The following is a 19,620-nucleotide window of genomic DNA, read 5'->3' on the forward strand; positions in this document are numbered from 1 at the left end:
TCCTTTATTTTTTTAGATTAATAATCTGCTTTTCTTCTGTGGTTAGGATGCAAATCCAATTTATTAGTTTAAATAAAGTAAGATACAATAAAATACAAGGAATTGTATCCATTAAAATACAAATCAATCAGCCTTGCTGATAAAACACACATTAAATGTAAATAGTTTACTTTCTTACTTTTTTAAAACCATGAAACATTATTTTCATAAAGCTGACATTTGGTTGAATATATGATTTATGACTGAATGATTTTAGGTACTTTTAGACTCAGTTTTTTTGTTGTTGTTTTCATAGTATTCAGTGTTAATGTTAACATCACTTTTTCAAACAGGAACCTCAAATTGATATTTACTTTATTTCTTTTTGTTAGTTACTATAAAAGATGTAAATCTTTTGTTTCACAATTTATGGAAACTAAAATAAGCTATAGCTTAATGAACAAGACTGTAGCCCTTTTGGTTTCAGTGTTGCAATGTAATTTCAAAACTGAACTAGTAAAGACAGACCACTGAATTCTGCCATACTTGGCCAGATATTTATTTAAAACTCATTTAAACAGCATAACTACCGGTAACAGAACATCATGGCAAAGGGAAGTCCAGCTTTTTCCTTCCACTTTGTCATGTGGTGTGCCTGAGGAGGGGGAGTATGACAAGGTGAGTGCAGGTTGAGGGGGTTGCCATGCAAAGCAGGGGGGCAGAGGACACCAGGAGGTTTGAGGACTAGTGGTGGGAATGTGGAGGAAGGCTGGAAGGGCATGTTAGGGGTAGGTGTGGGGCTCCAGCAGTCCACATTCTGGCTTTTATTACTTCTCAGAATGCCCCTGCAAGGCTGCATCCTCTCTTCCAGAAAGAACATAATGGCAAGAAACTACTAACCAGGCCTAGCCTAGTGAAGATTCAGTGGCTCAAAATTGTGTTTTCTTCTGGACAACGTGCAAGGGGGGATTTCAACAGATTTCAGGTGTGCAACTCATTGCACAGTTTATTGCACTATTATTTTCACATCTAATTGGCTGCACAAATAGTTGTGGAATTAATCACAAAGTAATTACACAAGTAACTGTATCCCCATAGAAGAAAGCTGTAATGCATGCACAGCTGCATATCTTGATTTCAGTAAGGCCTCTGACAAGGTCCCCTGTGGCATTCTTGCAAACAAGATAGTAAATGTGGGTTAGACCAGGGACGTAGCCAGGATTTTGGGAAGGGGAAGGTCCAGACTAAGTGCCACCATTTTGAGAGGCTAAGAGCCCCCCCCCCAGACACAAAATGTAAGAAAAATGTAGGACATGATGCACGATAAAATGCAGGACAAATTGTAGGACGTTCAAAAATGGAGAACACACCCAACTAAAAGCCAAAAACATTAATAAAAAACTATAAATTCATGTTTCTCAGTCATGCTCAAAATGGAGAACATTTTGACATTTTTCCTGGATAGGAGGTTGGGATATAGCTTTATGTGTTAGACTAGGAGGAACTTCCTGAGAGTAAGGGCTGTTCAACAGTGGAACACACTCCTTCCTCGGAGTGCAGCGGAGTCTCCTTTTTTGGGGGCTGTCTTTAAGCAGAGGCTGGATGGCCATCTGTCAGTGGGGCTGTTTTGATTGAGAGTTCCTGCATGGTGGAATAAAGGACTGGGTGGCCCTTGCAGTCTCTTCCAACTCTACGATTCTATGACGCTGGAGACCAGGATTCGATGAAAATCTGATTCTCTCCAACAGAGAAGGCTAAATATCTTACATGTCAATGATGTGGCTCATGCATCATGTCCAAATGGTGCGGCGCACAAGGGACATCACAGCGCTTGTCACACTCTCTCAGCCTTAAGGGAAGGTGAAGGCAAATCTCCTCTGAACAAACCTCCCAAGAAAACCTCTTGAAGGCGCACACTCGCACACACCCAAGTCACCAAAGGCAGACTCTATGAACAAACCAACTAGGCAAGTAAGTCACACGCTCTCAGCCTCAAGGAAAGGCTGGCAAAGGCACATTCTGAACAAACCAAGAAAACCCACTAGACAAGTAAGTCACAGTCTCTGTCTCAAGGAAAGGCTGGCAAAGGCACACTTCTGAACAAACCAGGATGTTTTGAAATTCCTCCTGGGCAGAAATGTAGGATGTGTCCTGGATAAAGGAGGATGTCTGGTCACCCTGGTAAAATGGAGGATGTTTTGACATTGCTCCTAGGCAGGTCTGAAATGTGTGTCGTATCCTGGATAAAGGAGGACATGTGTCTTCCTACCAAAAATGGAAGAAATTTTTACATTCATCCAGGCCAGAAGGTTGAAACATAGGACACGTCCTAGAAAAGGAGGACATCTGCTCACCTTACAAAAAATGAGGACTTTTGAAATTCCTTCTGGGCAGAAGTCTGAAATGTAGGATGTGTCCTATAAAAGGAGGCAAGAAAAGAGCCAAGCCTCAATATCTGGACCCCAAAACATACTCTAACTCCCAGAATTCCATAGCCAGGAGCCAGAAAAGAGCCAAGCCTTGATATCTGGACCCCAGAACATACTCTAACTCCCAGAATTCCATAGCCATGAGCTAGAAAAGAGTTAAAGCGCTGCCCAACCTGGTTATTTCTTTAGTGTGGATGCAGCCTGATGCAGCCTCTCCTCCCTCCCTCCCTCTCCTCCAGGGCTTTCTCCTCAGGCACCTCCTCCTCAGGCCCTGCAAAAGGGCACTCCTCCTGGCTTTGCCAGGGCCAGAAGGAGAGAAAAGGGCGCTTGTTGGACGCAGCCCCAAACAAACGCCAGGGAGCCACTTCTGCTCCTCCTGAAGCCTAGAGGAGAGTAAGTAGCGCACTCCCTGGCATTTGTTTGGGGCTGAGCGCCCTTTTCTCTCCTCCTGCTAAGGGGGGGGTCCGGACCCCAGAAACTCCCCCCCCCAGCTACGTCCCTGGTTAGACAATGCAACTGTTAAATTGATTTGTAATTGGTTGACTGGCTGAACCCAAAGGGTGCTCAGCAAAGGCTCCTCTTCATCTTGCAGAGTGGGGTGCCACAGGGTTCTTTCCTGGGCTCAGTGCTATTCAACGTCTTTATCAATAACTGAGGCAGGGTACAGACTGGCCAAAAAGGGCAGCCTGCCGGTGCCTAGTTTTAGTCCGTGGGGAAGCCGCAGCGTCCAGACCACAGAGTTTCCCTGTGGACCCCAAACCCCCCACAAAAAGCGGGTTCTTTTTGCGACGCCATTATGACATCGCAGTGCGCCACTGGCGCACTCATGATGTAATGGTGCCATGACATGCAGATGCTATGCGTCTGTACACAACGCCACCATTTTGACACACTCGTCACGTGCAAGGGGCGAGGGAGTCTAGAAGTGCTGCCCCTCGCACGTGACAAGGGTGTCCTTTTCGGCCCATCTGGACTGGGCCTTAGATGAAAGAACAGGGGGCATGCTTATCAAATTTGCAGATGGCACTAAATTAAGAGGAATAGCTAATACTCCAGAGGACAGGATCAAAATTCAAAATGCCCGTAATAGATTAGAAAGCTGGGCCAAAGCTAACAAAATGAATTTCAACAGGGAGAAATGTAAGGTACTGCACTTAGGGTGGAAAAATGAAATGCACAGATATAGGATGGGTGATACCTGGCTGAATGAAACTACGTGTGAAAGGGATCTGGTAGTCCAAGTAGACCACAAGTTGAACATAAGTCAACAGTGCGATGCGGCAGCTAACAAGCCCAATGCAATTTTAGGTTGCATCAATAGAAGTATTGTGTCTAGATTAAGGGAAGTAATAGTGCCACTCTATTCTCCTCTGGTCAGGCCCCACCTGGAATATTATGTCTAGTTCTGGGCATCACAATTTAAAAAGGACATTGAAAAACTGGAGCGTGTCCAAAGGCGGGTGACTAAAATGGTGAAGGGCCTGGAAACCATGCCCTATGAGGAACGACTTAGGGAGCTGGGGATGTTTAGCCTGGAGAAGATAAGGTTAAGAGGTGATATGATAGCCCTGTTTAAATATTTGAGGGGATGTCATATTGAGGGTGGAGCTAGCTTGTTTTCTGCTGCTCCAGAGACTAGGACGTGGAACAATGGATGCAAGCTCCAGGAAAAGAGATTCCACCTCAACATTAGGAGGAACTTCCTGACAGTCAGGGCTGTTCGACAGTGGAACACACTCCCTCGGAGTGTAGTGGAGTCTCCTTCTTTAGAGGTCTTTAAAAAGAGTCTGGATGGCCATCTGTCAGGGATGCTTTGATTGAGATTTCCTGCAGGAGGTTGGACTGGATGGCGAAAGAATAGCTGAGTGCTCCCTAAACACCTGGCCTCTAAATAATAATCATCATCATCATCATCATCATCATCATCATCATCATCATCATACAAAATTTGAAAAATAACATAAGCATGGTAGTATTTTTAATAATTTTTACTTTAAAAATTCATAACTTTTAGGAAAAACAGCCAGTGATTTTTTACTTTTGGATACTTTGATGAGTATGCTGCCAAGACTAAGGCTCAGAGCCATGAATGAAGACCAGAATCAGTGTCAGGACAAAGTCTGACCCAGGGCATGCTATTGCCATGCACTCCTTAACTTTCTGTGCTGTCGCTGGTACTGAGGAGCCCCCCCCCCCCTTCCTGCATCTGATGCATTAATGGGATGCCTGGCTGCAGTTATATGGCCAAGCACATCGTGTCCTCATCAGACACAATGGGGGGGGGGGGCTTTTCATTACCAGTGACAGCATTGCAGTGTGGAAGGGAGGCACATACAGCTGGTGGTTACTGCAGAGTTTCCTGGAGTCAAATTGACCTGGAGTAAAGACTGTTTACCCTGAGAATATGCTGGAACTACCAAATCTCTGTCTGGTCTGGCAGGCCTGATCCTGGCCCCAAGCGTTTGACTTGCATCTGAAAGTGCATCTGGAGCAGAGTATGTAGAAGTTTGTTGACCACCTTTGTCTTCTACATTTCTTGAACACTTTTTTTTAGTATAATACAGTGGAATCAACGTGTATAACAAAATAATCTTAACCACTTAACCATAAAGTTCTTTTATATCTCCAATTTTAGTGTCATATTCCTGTCAGAGACATTTGGAGAATTTTGGTATGCACTGAAATTGAAAGCACAGAAGCCTCAGCCAACAACAATGCCTGAAGTAGAATGTGAACTTGGAAAGTAAATATAAGATTTTTCTTTGCTTTGCTTTTTAGTTCATACAAGGTGTTTAAGCAGTACTGTAATTATATTATCAGTACACTTTCACTCTACCTCTTTCTTTCTGGATAACATAGAAGGCGTATCTTCTAAATGCAGAATGGAGTAATTCTTTCTGAAGTCAGTGGGGTTTACTTCAGAGTAGATATGTATTGGATTGTGCCTTAAGAAGTGTTCAAAAATGAGATGGAAGAAAGGAAAGACATTTATTTTCCTGTACCAAAGCAGAAATTATTTTTGCAGTAACCACTGGAGGTTGAACTTCCATATCTAAGCCCCCCCCCCCCAAGATTAAGACTGAAATTGCAATCCTATATTCATTTACCTGACAATTTGTTCCATTGAAATCTGTGGTATGCATCTCTGAGAAAATCCATATTGTACTGTACTGTATAAAGAAGTCTAGGAATCATTGAAAAATGATAATGTAAAAATAAAATGGAGGGCAAATTATTCTAAAATAAGGATTGCTTCAGACTTGTAAAAGATTGTACAGCTTGGATGCCATAAAAATGGAGGGGGTAATATCAAGGATGATGCACCACTGGCTCAGCACATAAAATTATTTGTACTCTAACTATTCTCACTTTGATGTAACTGAAACAATTCAGAAATAGTTCAAAGAACAGTTAAAAGATTAGAGTCTGTATGTTGTGGAAATTAAGGGAACTTTTCCAATAAGTAAGGTGAATTGATACAAATGTTCAAAATGAATGTGGAACAAATTTTTAAAAGGGGATCATTTGCTACCAAATATAACTGTGTGAATGCACCCTCTGAATCTGTGCTTAAAATATATTTTTCAAATTCTAATTCAGGAGGTGCTGCTCAGTATCTCAATTTCTTCAAGTGCTGGACAGTATCTCAGTTTCAGAAAGACTTATTTGACATCTCTTTGGACATTCTACCTAAATGAATTCTTGGTAGCTGTGTTGTGAATATAGCTTATGCAAGAAAGCAAGTGAAACAATATATATTGAGAGAAAAACATTGGGTATTTTTCATTATCTTTTTCATGAGGACAAAGAGTCACTGGTGCTTCAAAAGTGCTGTTAAAAACCCCCACTCTGCTCTATCAGATCAGACTTATGTGATGAAGATTACCACTATGTTGCAACTTACAACATTTCATGGATAGCAGCAAAACAGGGAAGCAGAAATCATGTGAACAATATACTTTCAGTCAGTTTACCTGGACCTTTCTCATGATTCACTGGTAGAAATGAGGAGTCTGCAGAAAACTCATTCTTTCCTTTTCTCATCTGTGGATAATGCAAACATATTGTTTTTCAGAATGTGACCCTAGTGAAGCCAAAGAGGCTGCAGTTAGGTACAGCACTGTGCTGTCCTGCAATCGTTTTTTCCTTATCATGTTCCATCTTACAGCCACCTTTGTGCTCCCTGGCGTTATAATCAGCATATGATTCGACAGACACATTTTTATTCATTGAAATCATTATGAAATTATAGCACAATCCCAATAAACCTAGCGTTGCAAGACTTGGTGATCTTTTCTTTGGAATCCGCACACCCCGCCTCTCCTGAAGATTACATTTTTGCCATATAATTTCAAATGTTCAAAAGCATTTTTTTAAAAAAACTACAGATTCTACACTAGCAGTTCAAATAATATTCCTCTAGTTTCATAACATCCTGAGAGATTTTTTATTCTTGTTTTTTTTAAAGCGAAGCAAAGTACCTGTGTTATACAAAAGCTGAAAGAATAACCATTACGCTTCCATCATAAATGCTATAGCTGCCCAATGTAGAATTGATACATATAGAGAAAAAGGTGGGAGTAGATGGCAGTGGGAGAGTCTTCTTTTAAAAGAAAGGTGTTAAACAGTCATCTTTTGTGAGTGCTCAAGGTTACAAGATGATCAAGAGAAATTACAGTTCTCTGGCAGTAAATCACATACCATTGGAAGAGTTAGTTAATTACAAGTTCCTCTTGACAGCGACTTGCATTGAAGAGAAAGGTATCATCATTTATGCTTTGGCTATCATTAATTTTTGTCCACTTTTACTGATAGTGGACTTTACTGCTTTTATGGAGTCTTAAGATGTATTTTTAAAAATGTGTTTAACCCTTTCTCTTGTTGATATTTCTGTTTTAACAGATGCATCGTTAAAATTATCTATTGTCTAGCTGCCTTGGGCCCACACCAGAAGTGTGCCATGTAAATAGAATAAATAAATTAATAAAATTTAATCTTGGAAAGAGGGCTACCTTGATTCTAAATCTATCATGCTTCAGTTGAGAAATACATGATGAAGCAGTGACCACTAATACTGCAATACTTTATATTTTCCAGCATGTTATAGTTGTATGAATCCTCTTCAGTGGTGCTGACCCAGAATGGGAATAAAGAGACCAGATACTGGAACCTGTGTTGAATAAGGGCTACTTTATTGACTTATTAAATTATTTAGACTAATTTAAACTCTGTGATAAACATAAGGGGGGAGCAACCTGGTGAGGCAGTAGATCTCCACCAGACCCACTTTTCAACTTCCCCTGGATGAACGCAAGAGCCCAAGGGGAGCCCAAATACTGAGTTGCTCCCCAGTCAATCCTAAAGGAAGGTAAATCTTTTCCACAAGTCACATGACTTAAAGAGAGGTCACAGCCCCTGGGCCAGTACTAAGGGTAGTCTCCTTGCCTACCCTGCTGGTCCCATGACCTAAAGAGGCAGTTCCAGAGACCATACCTTCACAAAAACATGTGCAATAGGTGTTCAACTAATCTTTATTTCCTCTATGTCTGTCTGTCTGGGAATGCTGCCAGCACACACACGTGCACGACTGACAAGAGCAGCTCAGCAAAGGAAACAAGGCTGGGCAGACAACAGGCAGTTTATGAACAACAGACCTGTCCTCTGTCCGAATAGAGTGAGCCACAAGCCAGTCCAGATTCAGGATTCCAGGAGTCACAAATACCAGTTCAGTCCAAGGTCGAGGATGCCAGAGGGTTGGTTGATGAATCCATTCCAAGGTTGCAGGTTCAATAGCAGTCAAAGGTTTAAGGAGCCAAGAATCCAGGGACGAGGTCTAGGAAAGTCAGAGCAAGCAGCAATTCCTAAATGGAAAGCACAATAATCTCTGACAAGGGAACTCCGCATCTGCAGCTGCCTTAAATCACAGAGCCGCCTTCGCAGGCCCTCCCTTTCTGCCCTCCTTTGGCTGAAGTTGGGAACTTCAATGCTCGGCTGTTGCTCTACATCTCCTAGGCCTGGCACCTCTGCTGAAACAAGGCTAGGCTGCTGATCCACAGCGTCCACTGAAGGAGACTCAACAGCACCAGGACCTGGCAGGGAAGAGTTGGGATCTGGCAGGGCAGGGCTGGGGTCTGGCACTCTCTCAGGTTCCTTTTCGTCATCCTCTGAGTCCTCCCCATGACTGGCCATGGCATTGTGTAGTTCTCTTCCCGCACTAGACCAGCCAACGATGCTCTCGCACCTTGTTGCAAATCACCCCAAAATGAAATATTGCCCTCCGTCAGCTCTGTAAAGCTCTGGCCTCTGAAATATTATTTGACAATATTCCAACTCTTTCATCAGTACATTCTTAACGTCTTATGGCAAATCTGCAGGACCTATCCAGGCAATGTGAATCACCCTTACCCTGTCAGACGTAGTGGGGTAGAATGGCTAACCACCGTAAATGCACCCCAGGCCATCAGGCTTGAATAATTGGAAAGTCATGGACTGCTTGGAGAATCAGTTTTCGCCTTCCGGAAATCAAGGTCGTTATCCTGCAGGTGAATGGCCAAAACCCCACTCATGCCCAAACCGGACAATGTGTTGATATTTTATAAGAAGAATTACCTGCATGATGGAATAAAGGACCAGTCTGAGAGCCTCTAACCCACAAAAGTTCCTGCAGTGCAAATATGGGGCATAATTCATGGGCCCAATCATAGAGCTGTGCCAGTTCTCCTATAGTCTGTCTTCAAGAAATGAATATTAAGGACCTTCTACCATTTAAACAGCTGAACTACCCTCAACTCAAGCACCTCATCAGAAGTGTCCCCCCAGATACTATCTCCAACACACTAATTTGCAGCGTTCTGAACGAAGCTGTAAGGGAAGCAGCATGAAACAACAAAATGTCATAATGTGAGAGCAGATACAGGCCCAAAGGCCACTCACTCCATTCAATACTGCTGCAGGGAGGTTCACTTGCTTTGACTACTGTCCACCTCTGGATCACCCCTCCAGCATTTTATGAAGCTTAAAATCACTGGTGCTATCTGAAAACCGCAGAGCCTTCATATAAAAGGCTAGGGCTGACAATATGCCTCTAATGGATTGTGGTGACAACCTCTTTTCTCTGAGAAAAGTGAACAATTTACACCTAATTGTAAAATGTGTACTACCAGTCACCCCAAAGTTGCTGTCTGAAATAGGCAAGTTCTCTCACTGCCCTAGGATAACTTTTCTTATGCCTGGGACAAGTGACAGACTAATGGTTTTCCTATTTCACCCCTTCAAATGTCTAGAGGTCTGGTGGCATTGTGTCTGGAAGAATCCAAAGGTACTACATCCATGGCGAACTGCCTGAAGTGCTCTATCTGTATACATAAAAGAGTGTTGGTGATGCCATTGTTCATTTTGCCCCATGGAATGCCAGAAACAAAATGTTATACTATCAACACTGCATGATAAAAGCCCTAAACAAATGTGTAAACCACCTAGACCAAAAAGACAAAGAATTGGTAACTATATACCCAACTCTCTTCCATGCCAGCATTCTCTGAAGATGCCAGCCACAGATGTTGGCGAAACGTCAGGAATAAACTCTTCTAGAACATGGCCTGAAAAACCCACAAAAAATAAAGAATTAGTTGTCTGTACTATGCCATATTGTCATATTAGAAGAGTTTGCCAATTTCTCTGCCCAAACGGGGAATGCTACCATATTAAGAAAAAAATCCAAAAAGAGAAAGTTGACTATAATTCCAGTTCAAACCCAGGCCTCTGCCCAAGTCACAGAACACCAGTGACCTTGGAAATAAAGTCCAAATCCTAGAGTCCCCACAGTATCTGATGCAACCTGAAGGACATCCTTAAGGAAACATTAAAACCATGATGAAACTCATACCACACTCACAAATACTCTTTAATCCCTGTGTGATCTTTATTTTAAGGTGTGGCTGCTGTGGTCGACAGGTAGCATTACAAAGCCTTCTCTCCTGCAGAGAAAGAAAAAAAATATCCTCATACTATCCCCCCAAAATCTTATTTCTAACAGAATGAAGCAAGTGGTCACCCAAGGCTGAGAGTCTGATTCAGCAGCTAAAAAGACAATGTGATTCTAGGCATCAATAGAAATATAGTGTCTAGATCAAGGGAAGTAATAGTATCATTCTATTCTGCTTTGGTCAAGCCTCACCTGGAATGTTTCCAGTTCTGGACACCACAATTCAGAAAGGCTGGAGCATGTCCAGAGAAGGGTGGCCAAAATGATGAGAGGTTTGAAAACCATGCCCTATGAGGAGTGACTAAGGGAACTAGGTATGTTTAACCTGGAGAAGAGAAGGTTAAAAGGTGATATGATAGCCCTGTTTAATTATTTGAAGGGATGCCATATTGAGGATGGAGCAGGCTTGTTTTCTGTTGCTCCAGAGACTAGGACATGGAGCAATGGATGCAAACTACAGGAAAAGAAATTCCACATCAGTATTAGGAGGAACTTCCTGACAGTAAGGGCTGTTCGACAGTGGAACACTCTCCCTCAGAAAGTGGTGTATTCTCCTTCTTTGTAGGTTTTTAAACAGAGGCTGGATAGCCATCAGTCAGGGGTAGTGGTGCTTTGATTGTGTGTTGCATGGCAGGAGGTTGGACTGGATGGCCCTTGAAGTTTCCTCCAATTCTATGGTTCTGTGAAATGTTGATATAGCTGTAGCTTGAGGAATGGGAATTAATTTCTTTGTCTGTTTACGGCCTCAACCTACCCATGATAATTTACATTGATAAGAAGATACTCTTGAGTTGATAATGATGATATGTTAATGTATTTTATGAGGCTTCAGATAGCAAATCTCAGATATATTTCCTAAAGATATGTGAGAAAGCCAACGTTAATAAGGGGAAAATTCATTGGCCTGCAGTGACCATTATAAAAATGTTTTTCAGATAGTCAAAACCCATTTTAGCAAAATATTCCATAGCACCAGAATCAATCAGGTACTTTATAATGATATAATAACAAACAATTTGTTTGTGTTTTCTAATAGATGGGTTCGCCAGTATATTCCTCTGGTTAATCCTACACATGAAATTCTGGAAGTGAAACCTTTGAACAGCAATCCAGGCCATTTTTCAATGGAAATAGATGGTAAAACCTCTGTAAGTTTTGTTTTATCTTCAGGTATGAGAATGCCCTTTCGTAATCCCAATGTTCCTAAAAAAAATGTTTGTTTTATTGGGTTTATGTATTAAAGGCAAGAAAACATTCTAATCCAGTTGAACAGAGAGACCTGAGATCAAATTCAAAGCTTTTTGAGGAATAAATAGCTGTTTAGACACAGTTTGCTAATTGGATGTTTCAAAAGTATGCAGTAACCATTTGCTTTGAACAGTCAAGGCAGAATACTGAGAACAACATAGAAGAGGGAAATAAACATAGGTATCTTAGTGGAGCATAAACAATAACTAAGTTGTTTGAGAAAGATATGAGAAAAAGATACAACATGAATCTGAAGCAACAGGACTGTACAACTGCTTTGGCAACAAAGATGGTTTATAATAGAGACAAGAAGGATTAAACCCAGTGATGCTAGAAATTAGGAAGTTTTCATCTTGGAAACAAGGGTTTGTCAGAAGTAATTACTAGCGATATAAGATAAACCTATTTTTATCATAATCATGATGGACATAACCCAGATATTTCCTATTAATGAAGGGGTGTTTCTTCTTATGGAGACCACAAATAATAATAAAAAAAACAACATCTTGAGAGGCGAATAGAATTTGTCATTGAAGATCTTATCTGTTTCTCATTCAAAATGTGAAGGACCTGAACCTGTTTGGGGTCTTTTGTTGCCATAGAATGACATCCAATGAACTTAAAATATAAGAATAACATTATCCAACCATTTTTAATAACCAGTTGCATTTGCTAAATTATTGTCAATGCTTACTTTTACAATATTGTATAATTAATGATTATCTATAAGCTTCTGATAATAAATTGGACAAGCTCAATACAGAAGATAATCTTTTAACCTCAGAGACAGTCTGTGATCTATAGAGGTCTACATTCATTATCATTAACTCTAATCCATCTCAGGGCTAATGATCTGACCATAATATGGATGAACTTGTTAAAGCAATTCCAGAATCTTTCTACAGCAAATAATATAATGAGTCAGGATTATAGAGTTTGGCTACTTGCACAAATAGTTGTGAAATGATTAATAATAGAAAGAAGTCAGTTTTTGCTTGTGTTATAATGAGGTGATTAATATACTCTAAACTGAAAACACTGAATAAAGTAAATGAAAACAATTTTATTTGCTTAGCTTCATGTCTTATGATTCTGAAATATTAAGTAATTCAAAGAGAAATTAGATATGTTTATTTTTTAAAGTTTTTCAGAGATGAACAGCAAGCATAAGACTACAAATGAGAAAACTGAAATTATTGACTTGGATACAGAGTTTCTGATAGGAGATCCTTTTGTGCAGGATTCTTCAGCTGGATATAATGACCTCAAAGGAGCGGGATATAAATAAAATTTTATTATTATTATTATTATTATTATTATTGGGGAGAGGTTATTTTTTATTATTCTTTCTCCCCTTTGTACATCTGAAAAACTGCTCTAGGACAATGGAGAACCCCCTAGGTCAGCATTATAAACTGTTGGGGCTGTGGAAAACATAGTACTACTGCCAAAAGTATATCCCCAGAACATCTAGTGAAATTTTCTATATGATATTATGTTGTGTTTGAATTGCCCATCCACCATATTAGGAGCCAATGATATTCACCGTGGACTAATTCTTTTTGTATGTAGAGCAAAATCAAATTGCTTTAGTAACCTCTTAAAGTTTAATACATTTTTAGTGGCATACGCTTTCATAGACTAAAGTTCACTTGATTTAGAGGTATTCTTGTTTGCAACTCATGAACTGAACCTTAGTCAACAAACGCTGAGGACGGATTTTGTTCTCCACACTTCCTTTTTTTAAAAAAACACCAATCTTTATAAAGCACTGGAAAAGATATACTGTGTCACCTTTGAGACTCACTGTGTAAAAAAGAGTTGTAGCATGAGCTTTGGAAGGCTTGGTCTATCCTAATGCTACAATAATTAAAGAAAAATAAGCTCTCCCCCATTATGCATCTGAGGAAATAGAATAAGGTCTAAAACACACTGCAGAAATAATCTGGTTTTAGAGTGCTTGAACTGCCCTGGCTCAGTGCTAGGAAATCCTGGAATTGTAGCTTATTGTGGCACCAGAGCTCTTTGACAGAGAAGGCTAAAGGTCTCACAAAACTACAGTTCCCAGGATTCCCTAGCACTGAGTCAGGGCAAAGCAGTCTCAAACTGGATTATTTCTGCAGTGTGTTTTGGACAAATGTCTACCAAAGCTCATGCCACAACTTCTTTTGCACAGAGGGTCTCAAAAGTGCTGCAAGATCCCTTTGCATACTGATACTTCAGACTAACATGGCTCTGAATTCTACCTCCATGAAAAACTGGAAAAGATGTATGACTTCTTCATTGCAGCCCATCTGTTGACAAAGATTGACTAGATAAACCAGTCTGAAAGCAGCTTCAAATGTTCAGGAGTGTTTAAAGATGCCAGCCACAGATGCTGGCGAAACGTCAGGGAAAAAATCTTCTAGAACATGGCCACATTGCCCAAAAAACCCATGAAACACAGTGTTTAAACTATTGAATCTCAGGACATTATTGCAACAGCCCCTTTCTTGCTGCATTCACTCCAGAAAAATAAAATGGCAACATGCCGATTTTATATTTTATAGCAGCCGTCATCACATTGTTTTTCAGTCGCACAGCTGGGGCTACTGCCCCCGCCGTGCTCCCTTCCTCTCCTCTCCCTTAATTCTACCATCCTTCCCTTGTGCCTTTAGGGCTATTTGGGTTTTTTTAACTCTAACTTTTCTCACACAGTTCTGGAGCTCATTAATCTTTTAATTTTTTTTTTAAAAAAACTTGAGACTACAGAGCTCCAGAATTCTGTGAAAACCCAAGGAAAAACATAGAGAGGGGGAGGAAGGAAAGGGAGGAGGAAGGAACAGTGACCTCACATGACTGCCAATCACACAAGTGCCCCAAGAATGGCTTATTGTACCAGGGCATTGCCTGATTTACACCTCATTCATGGGCTCCCTCCATGAATGAAAAGGGACAACTGGGGGAATGGGGCAGCTATGGGTGGGAAGTGGTGTTATATGATCAGCAATTCCCTTGGGAATTGCGGTTTAAAAGGCATGTGTGATAATGGCCTCAGTTACTAAGTCAAATATCCCAACCAACAAGATTTTATGATGGACAGACAAATCTCTTCTAGGAGTCATTCATTTTCCAGGGCATGGATATATAAAGTGTGGATCTGGGCATCTTTATTAACAGCCAGTTAATTATATTTATCAGATGAAACAAGCTCTACCTCCAATAGCATTCACAATCTGCCCACATAGATACTGTGTTAGCTGACATCCTCTTGAGCAGCTTTGAATGTCTAAACTAGACTTACACATTTGTAACTGTTTGGTATTCACTGTTACGATTGTAGTGCTATTGCCATGATTGCAAATCCCCCCACCAACTACCTTAACAGCCAGCAGCGTCACTGAGCAACCAAATATGTTCTGCTGGCAATTGGTATGCAGTAAGATGGTATTTGCAGCCCTCTTGCACCAGCAATATGTAATGTGATAATCAGAAGCAGGACTTCTGTCTCAGTTACATTGTGGAAGTTACATGTACACGTTCTGAAGCAAGCTAAGTTCATTCTTGTCTATTAAGTTATTTGCTCTTTCTTGGCTTATGTCAGTAAATCTGTTATTCTAACGCTATGATAATAATAGTGAAAATTCAGATTTTTCATAATCGGATAAAATGCCTTTTTGTACATTACTTAATTTGCTGTAGAGTACATTTTTCTGATTCATTATTTAATATTTATATAAAATATATTAAAGAGTATTAAATAAGCAAATGCTGTCAGTGTTCTGATAGTAATAATTTCAGAAATTACTATTTGTATTCATAGCACTGTGGCTTTGATTTCATTATATTATTAGCTTAGTGAAGATGGATTTTTGGGAGAACTCTAACAGGTCCATACATAATATGGTCAGATCATTACCAGAGAAATTGATTAAACTTAATGATAATGAATGTTGACTCCTGTAGCCTGCATACAATCTGTCCTGGCAGTTTAATACACCCTTCCCACTTTCAGCTTTTCTAATTCATTACCAGATGCTAAAGTGCTACCACTATTAATGATACATTACCTGTAAAGGCACATTAAAAATAAATTACCTAAATACTTTGTGCAAGTGTTCACTCTCAAATACATTAGTGTTCAAAACTGAACATGTGAATTTAAAACATTACCCTTCTGCATCTTTCTTTAAGTAACTTGGCTTTGAGCATTTTCAGTAATCAGCCAGCTGCCACCTTTTGCTTGAGGAATACCTTCAAAGTGCAGAGGATTTCAGTTACTAATTGAAATTGTATGACACCCATCTTTTTAGCATTCATAATAGGTCCGTGCATGTGTATTGCTGTGTAGAAATGCTATTAGAAAATGTACCATTTTCAAGTATTGATATGATTATTACTTTTATCTTTGATTATTCTTGAATTTTTTTTTAATTTGAAAAGTCTTACCATAGCATAGGGAGAACATCTTTTCAGAATTACATTATCCACAGAACTTGCTCTAAAACACAGGAGAGTAGGCTCTCAACAGTGAGTTATATGACAAAATGACTCCTCCCTTCTTCTCACTGCTTCTTGGGCTATCTAATGTGGGGACTGACAATTATTATTTTTCATTGTGCCAAGGACTGGCACTAAATTGGGCCCATTGGACACAATTGTTTTTTTCTTTTCTTTCTTAAAAACTTGTGAGGGACTGCCAGTCAATGGCTCAGAGACCAATGCTGTTCTGGGGACCACCATTTTGACTAGCACTTTCCTAAAGCAAAGAAGCCAGACCAGACAGAGAAACGTAACTATTTCTAGGCAAGGAACCATATATGCAATGTTTTTCATTTACATTTCAAAATCCAATACTAATGAATTCACATCAGATTTTGTTACGGAATGTAAACCTTATTAATGATAAAAGCAGAGCATGTGTTAAGATTTTGACAACTTAACACCTTGACAAGAAATGTTAATTTTCTAAACATTTATTCTTCTCAGAGAGTTTTAATCCTGATAGTCTAATACAGTCTTTCCTAAAGAGGTGCTCTTCAAATGTTTTTAACGACAACTCCCATAAACTCTAGTAACATGTCCAGTGCTGTGGGATTATGGAAGCTAAAGTTCCAAAAACCTGGAGGTGCCGGGGGGGGGGGGGCTGGGAAAGGCTGCTTTAAGTAGAGAGTAGTCATCTTTGATCTGAAAGAGATGGACAGGAAAGAGTGGTAGTCGCTTTGGGGTGGGGTGTGCAGATGATGCATGTGGCCACCTAAGGCAGACCAAAAAGTAGTGCTGAAAAAGCATTCCTTGCTGGTAGCCCATTTAAGGTCATGGCAGTGGCCTGCTCTGGAACTGCTATGTCTGATCGTCATGGTCCTGGGACGATCAGAGACTGATTGGGGCTGGAGTGGTGACCACTCCAAGCTACCAATCTGCTTTACCCTTTTTCCCCCTATCTAACTGTAAATATGCTGATGGAAAGATGCTATTACTGTATGTACTCGACTACAAGTCATCCTCGGGCCCATTCCCACTTACATTTAAACCAGTTTGCGAATCATATTGACACCAGGTTGTGGATTCAATTGAGGCTGATACCTACTTCCCACTATGGAAGCAAATTATTTCCAGAATTCCTTGCATTTGTGTCTTTTTTTGACACGCTTGTCATTCACACTAGCTAGTCTTTATATCTGTCTGTCTGTCTGTCTGTGTGTGAGTCATATGATGTGCATGTATGCATCATCAGTGCCAACATGGGCTGCTTCCCGGGGCTCCAGAGCTCCCAAGCCTACCAGGGAGCAGGCAGTTTGGGGGCTCCAGGATTGGGGGGGGGGTGATGCCCAACATCCCTCAGGGGAAAGGAAGCCAAGAGAGTTTTCTTGGCCAGTTTCTTCAGAGGATGCTTTGCCATTGCCATCCTCTGAGGCTGAGAGACTGGAGGCCTGGAGGCAGCAACAGCCAGGATCCCTGAAGGGAAGGGAGAGATGTGAGTCACCAGCCCACCTCAGCAGCCCTTCCCCGGCAAAGGTCCCTCGCTTTCTTTCCCTGTTGGGACTTGGTTGGGTTATTATTGACCAAGGCCACCCAGTCTCAGTGGCTCAGTGGGGATTCAAACCTTGGTTTCCAGAATGGAGGACATTTTGGAATTCCTCCTGGGTCAAAGGTTGGAATGTAGGACAGGTCCTACGAAAGGAAAGGGGAGAAATGACAGATTTCCCCAGAAACTTGTGAGTGATGGGATACACCCCTGTACCAACCCACTGCCCCAGTAATCCCTCCCCTCCAGTTTGATGTGATTCAGGTCCATTGTTCTCACTTGCTGAGCATCTTTGATAATCACTTCTTTTCAAAAGAACTGCCAACAAACTAATGTCAGGAAGGGGCGAAATGTTTGCATTTCTCTTGCTTCAAAGCAAGACAAAATAATCCCAGTTGCATCTGAAACCATTTCCAATGGGAAAGAGGCACAAATAAAGTGATCAGCAAATAAACAATCGATCTTGGATGAAACGGACTACCTAGACCCATTTCAAACCTGTTTTCGGGCGGGCTATGGGGTTGAGACTGCCATGGTCGCCTTGGTCGATGATCTCCGTCTGGGCATGGACAGGGGTAGCGTGTCCCTGTTAGTGCTCTTGGACATCTCAGCGGCTTTCGATACCATAGACCATGGTATCCTTCTGGAGCGCCCGGCAGGGGTGGGAATCGGGGGCACTGCGCTTCAGTGGTTCCGATCCTACCTTTCCGGGAGGTTCCAGATGGTGCAGCTGGGGGACGTGCACTCCGATAAGAGGGCCCTTACATCTGGGGTCCCTCAAGGAGCCATTTTGTCTCCCATGCTTTTCAACATTTACATGAAACCACTGGGAGAGATCATCTGGAGTTATTTTTTTATAAAAATAAAAACAAAAACAAATGGGGCGCGAGGTTATCAGTACGCTGATGACACCCAAATAATTTTCTCTATGTCTCCGACTGATGCAGTGACCAGGGATGGCATCTCTCCTCTCGTGGCCTATCTGGAATCAGTAATGGGCTGGATGAGGGAAAACGGACTCAGCCTGAATCCAGAGAAAACAGAAGTACTCGTGATAGGTTCTCCCGGCCCGGGGATGGCGGTGGTTCCACCTGTCCTGAACAGGATCACGCTTCCTGTGAAGGACTCGGTACGCAGTCTGGGGGTGCTTATTGACTCGTCGCTCCATCTTACTTCTCAGGTGGATGCGACAGTCAAGAGCACCTGCTATCAGCTTCGGCTGATACGCCAGCTACGTCCCTACCTGGACCGGAGTGACCTTGAAACTGTAGTACCCGCTCTGGTAACCTCTCGATTGGATTTCTGTAATGCGCTCTACATGGGGCAACCCTTGTACCATACCTGGAAGCTGCAACTAGTGCAGAATATGGCAGCACGACTGGTCACTGGTACTTCCAGGGCCAGTCATATAACACCTGTGCTTAAAGACCTTCATTGGCTGACTATTCGCTTCTGGGCGCAATACAAGGTGTTGGTTATTACCTATAAAGCCCTAAATGGCTTGGGCCCAGGGTACCTGGAGGACCGCCTCTCTCCGTACAATCCGCCCCGCACACTCAGATCAACTGGGCAGTAATTATTAAGAGTTCCAAAGGCTAGACTAGTTACTACCACCAGGAGGGCCTTTACCACATTGGCCCCCAACCTCTGGAACTCGCTGCCCGTTGAGCTCCGCTTGGCCACCTCCCTGGCCCAGTTTAAGAAGGGCTTGAAAACATATCTTTTCAAGCAGGCTTACCCCTGACTCTATCCCCCGGTATATTTTCTCACCCCTCCGTCGTCAGCTGGTTGAGCTGGCATGAGTTTGCTTGTTTTTATTGCAATGTTTTAATGTATTTCAATATGTTTAATTGTATGGATTTTCTTGTACACCGCCCTGATTTTTAGAAGGGTGGTATAGAAATAAATTTTTATTATTATTATATTATTATTATTATTATTATTATTATTATTATTATTATTATTATTATTAT

At 41.4% G+C, this 19,620-nt stretch overlaps 1 protein-coding gene across 1 annotated transcript in view; it reads left to right on the forward strand.

The window, feature by feature from the left end:
- CFAP47 (cilia and flagella associated protein 47) overlaps positions 1–19,620 on the forward strand; it is a 350,299-nt gene that overhangs the window by 230,668 nt on the left and 100,011 nt on the right. The window contains exons 54-55 of the mRNA XM_042458393.1: positions 5,044–5,151; positions 11,429–11,540. Of these exons, the coding sequence (XP_042314327.1) occupies positions 5,044–5,151; positions 11,429–11,540 (220 nt within the window). The remainder of the gene's footprint in view (positions 1–5,043; positions 5,152–11,428; positions 11,541–19,620) is intronic.

Source organism: Sceloporus undulatus, chromosome 3, assembly GCF_019175285.1.
Source record: "Sceloporus undulatus isolate JIND9_A2432 ecotype Alabama chromosome 3, SceUnd_v1.1, whole genome shotgun sequence".
In the NCBI taxonomy this organism is placed as follows: domain Eukaryota; kingdom Metazoa; phylum Chordata; class Lepidosauria; order Squamata; family Phrynosomatidae; genus Sceloporus; species Sceloporus undulatus.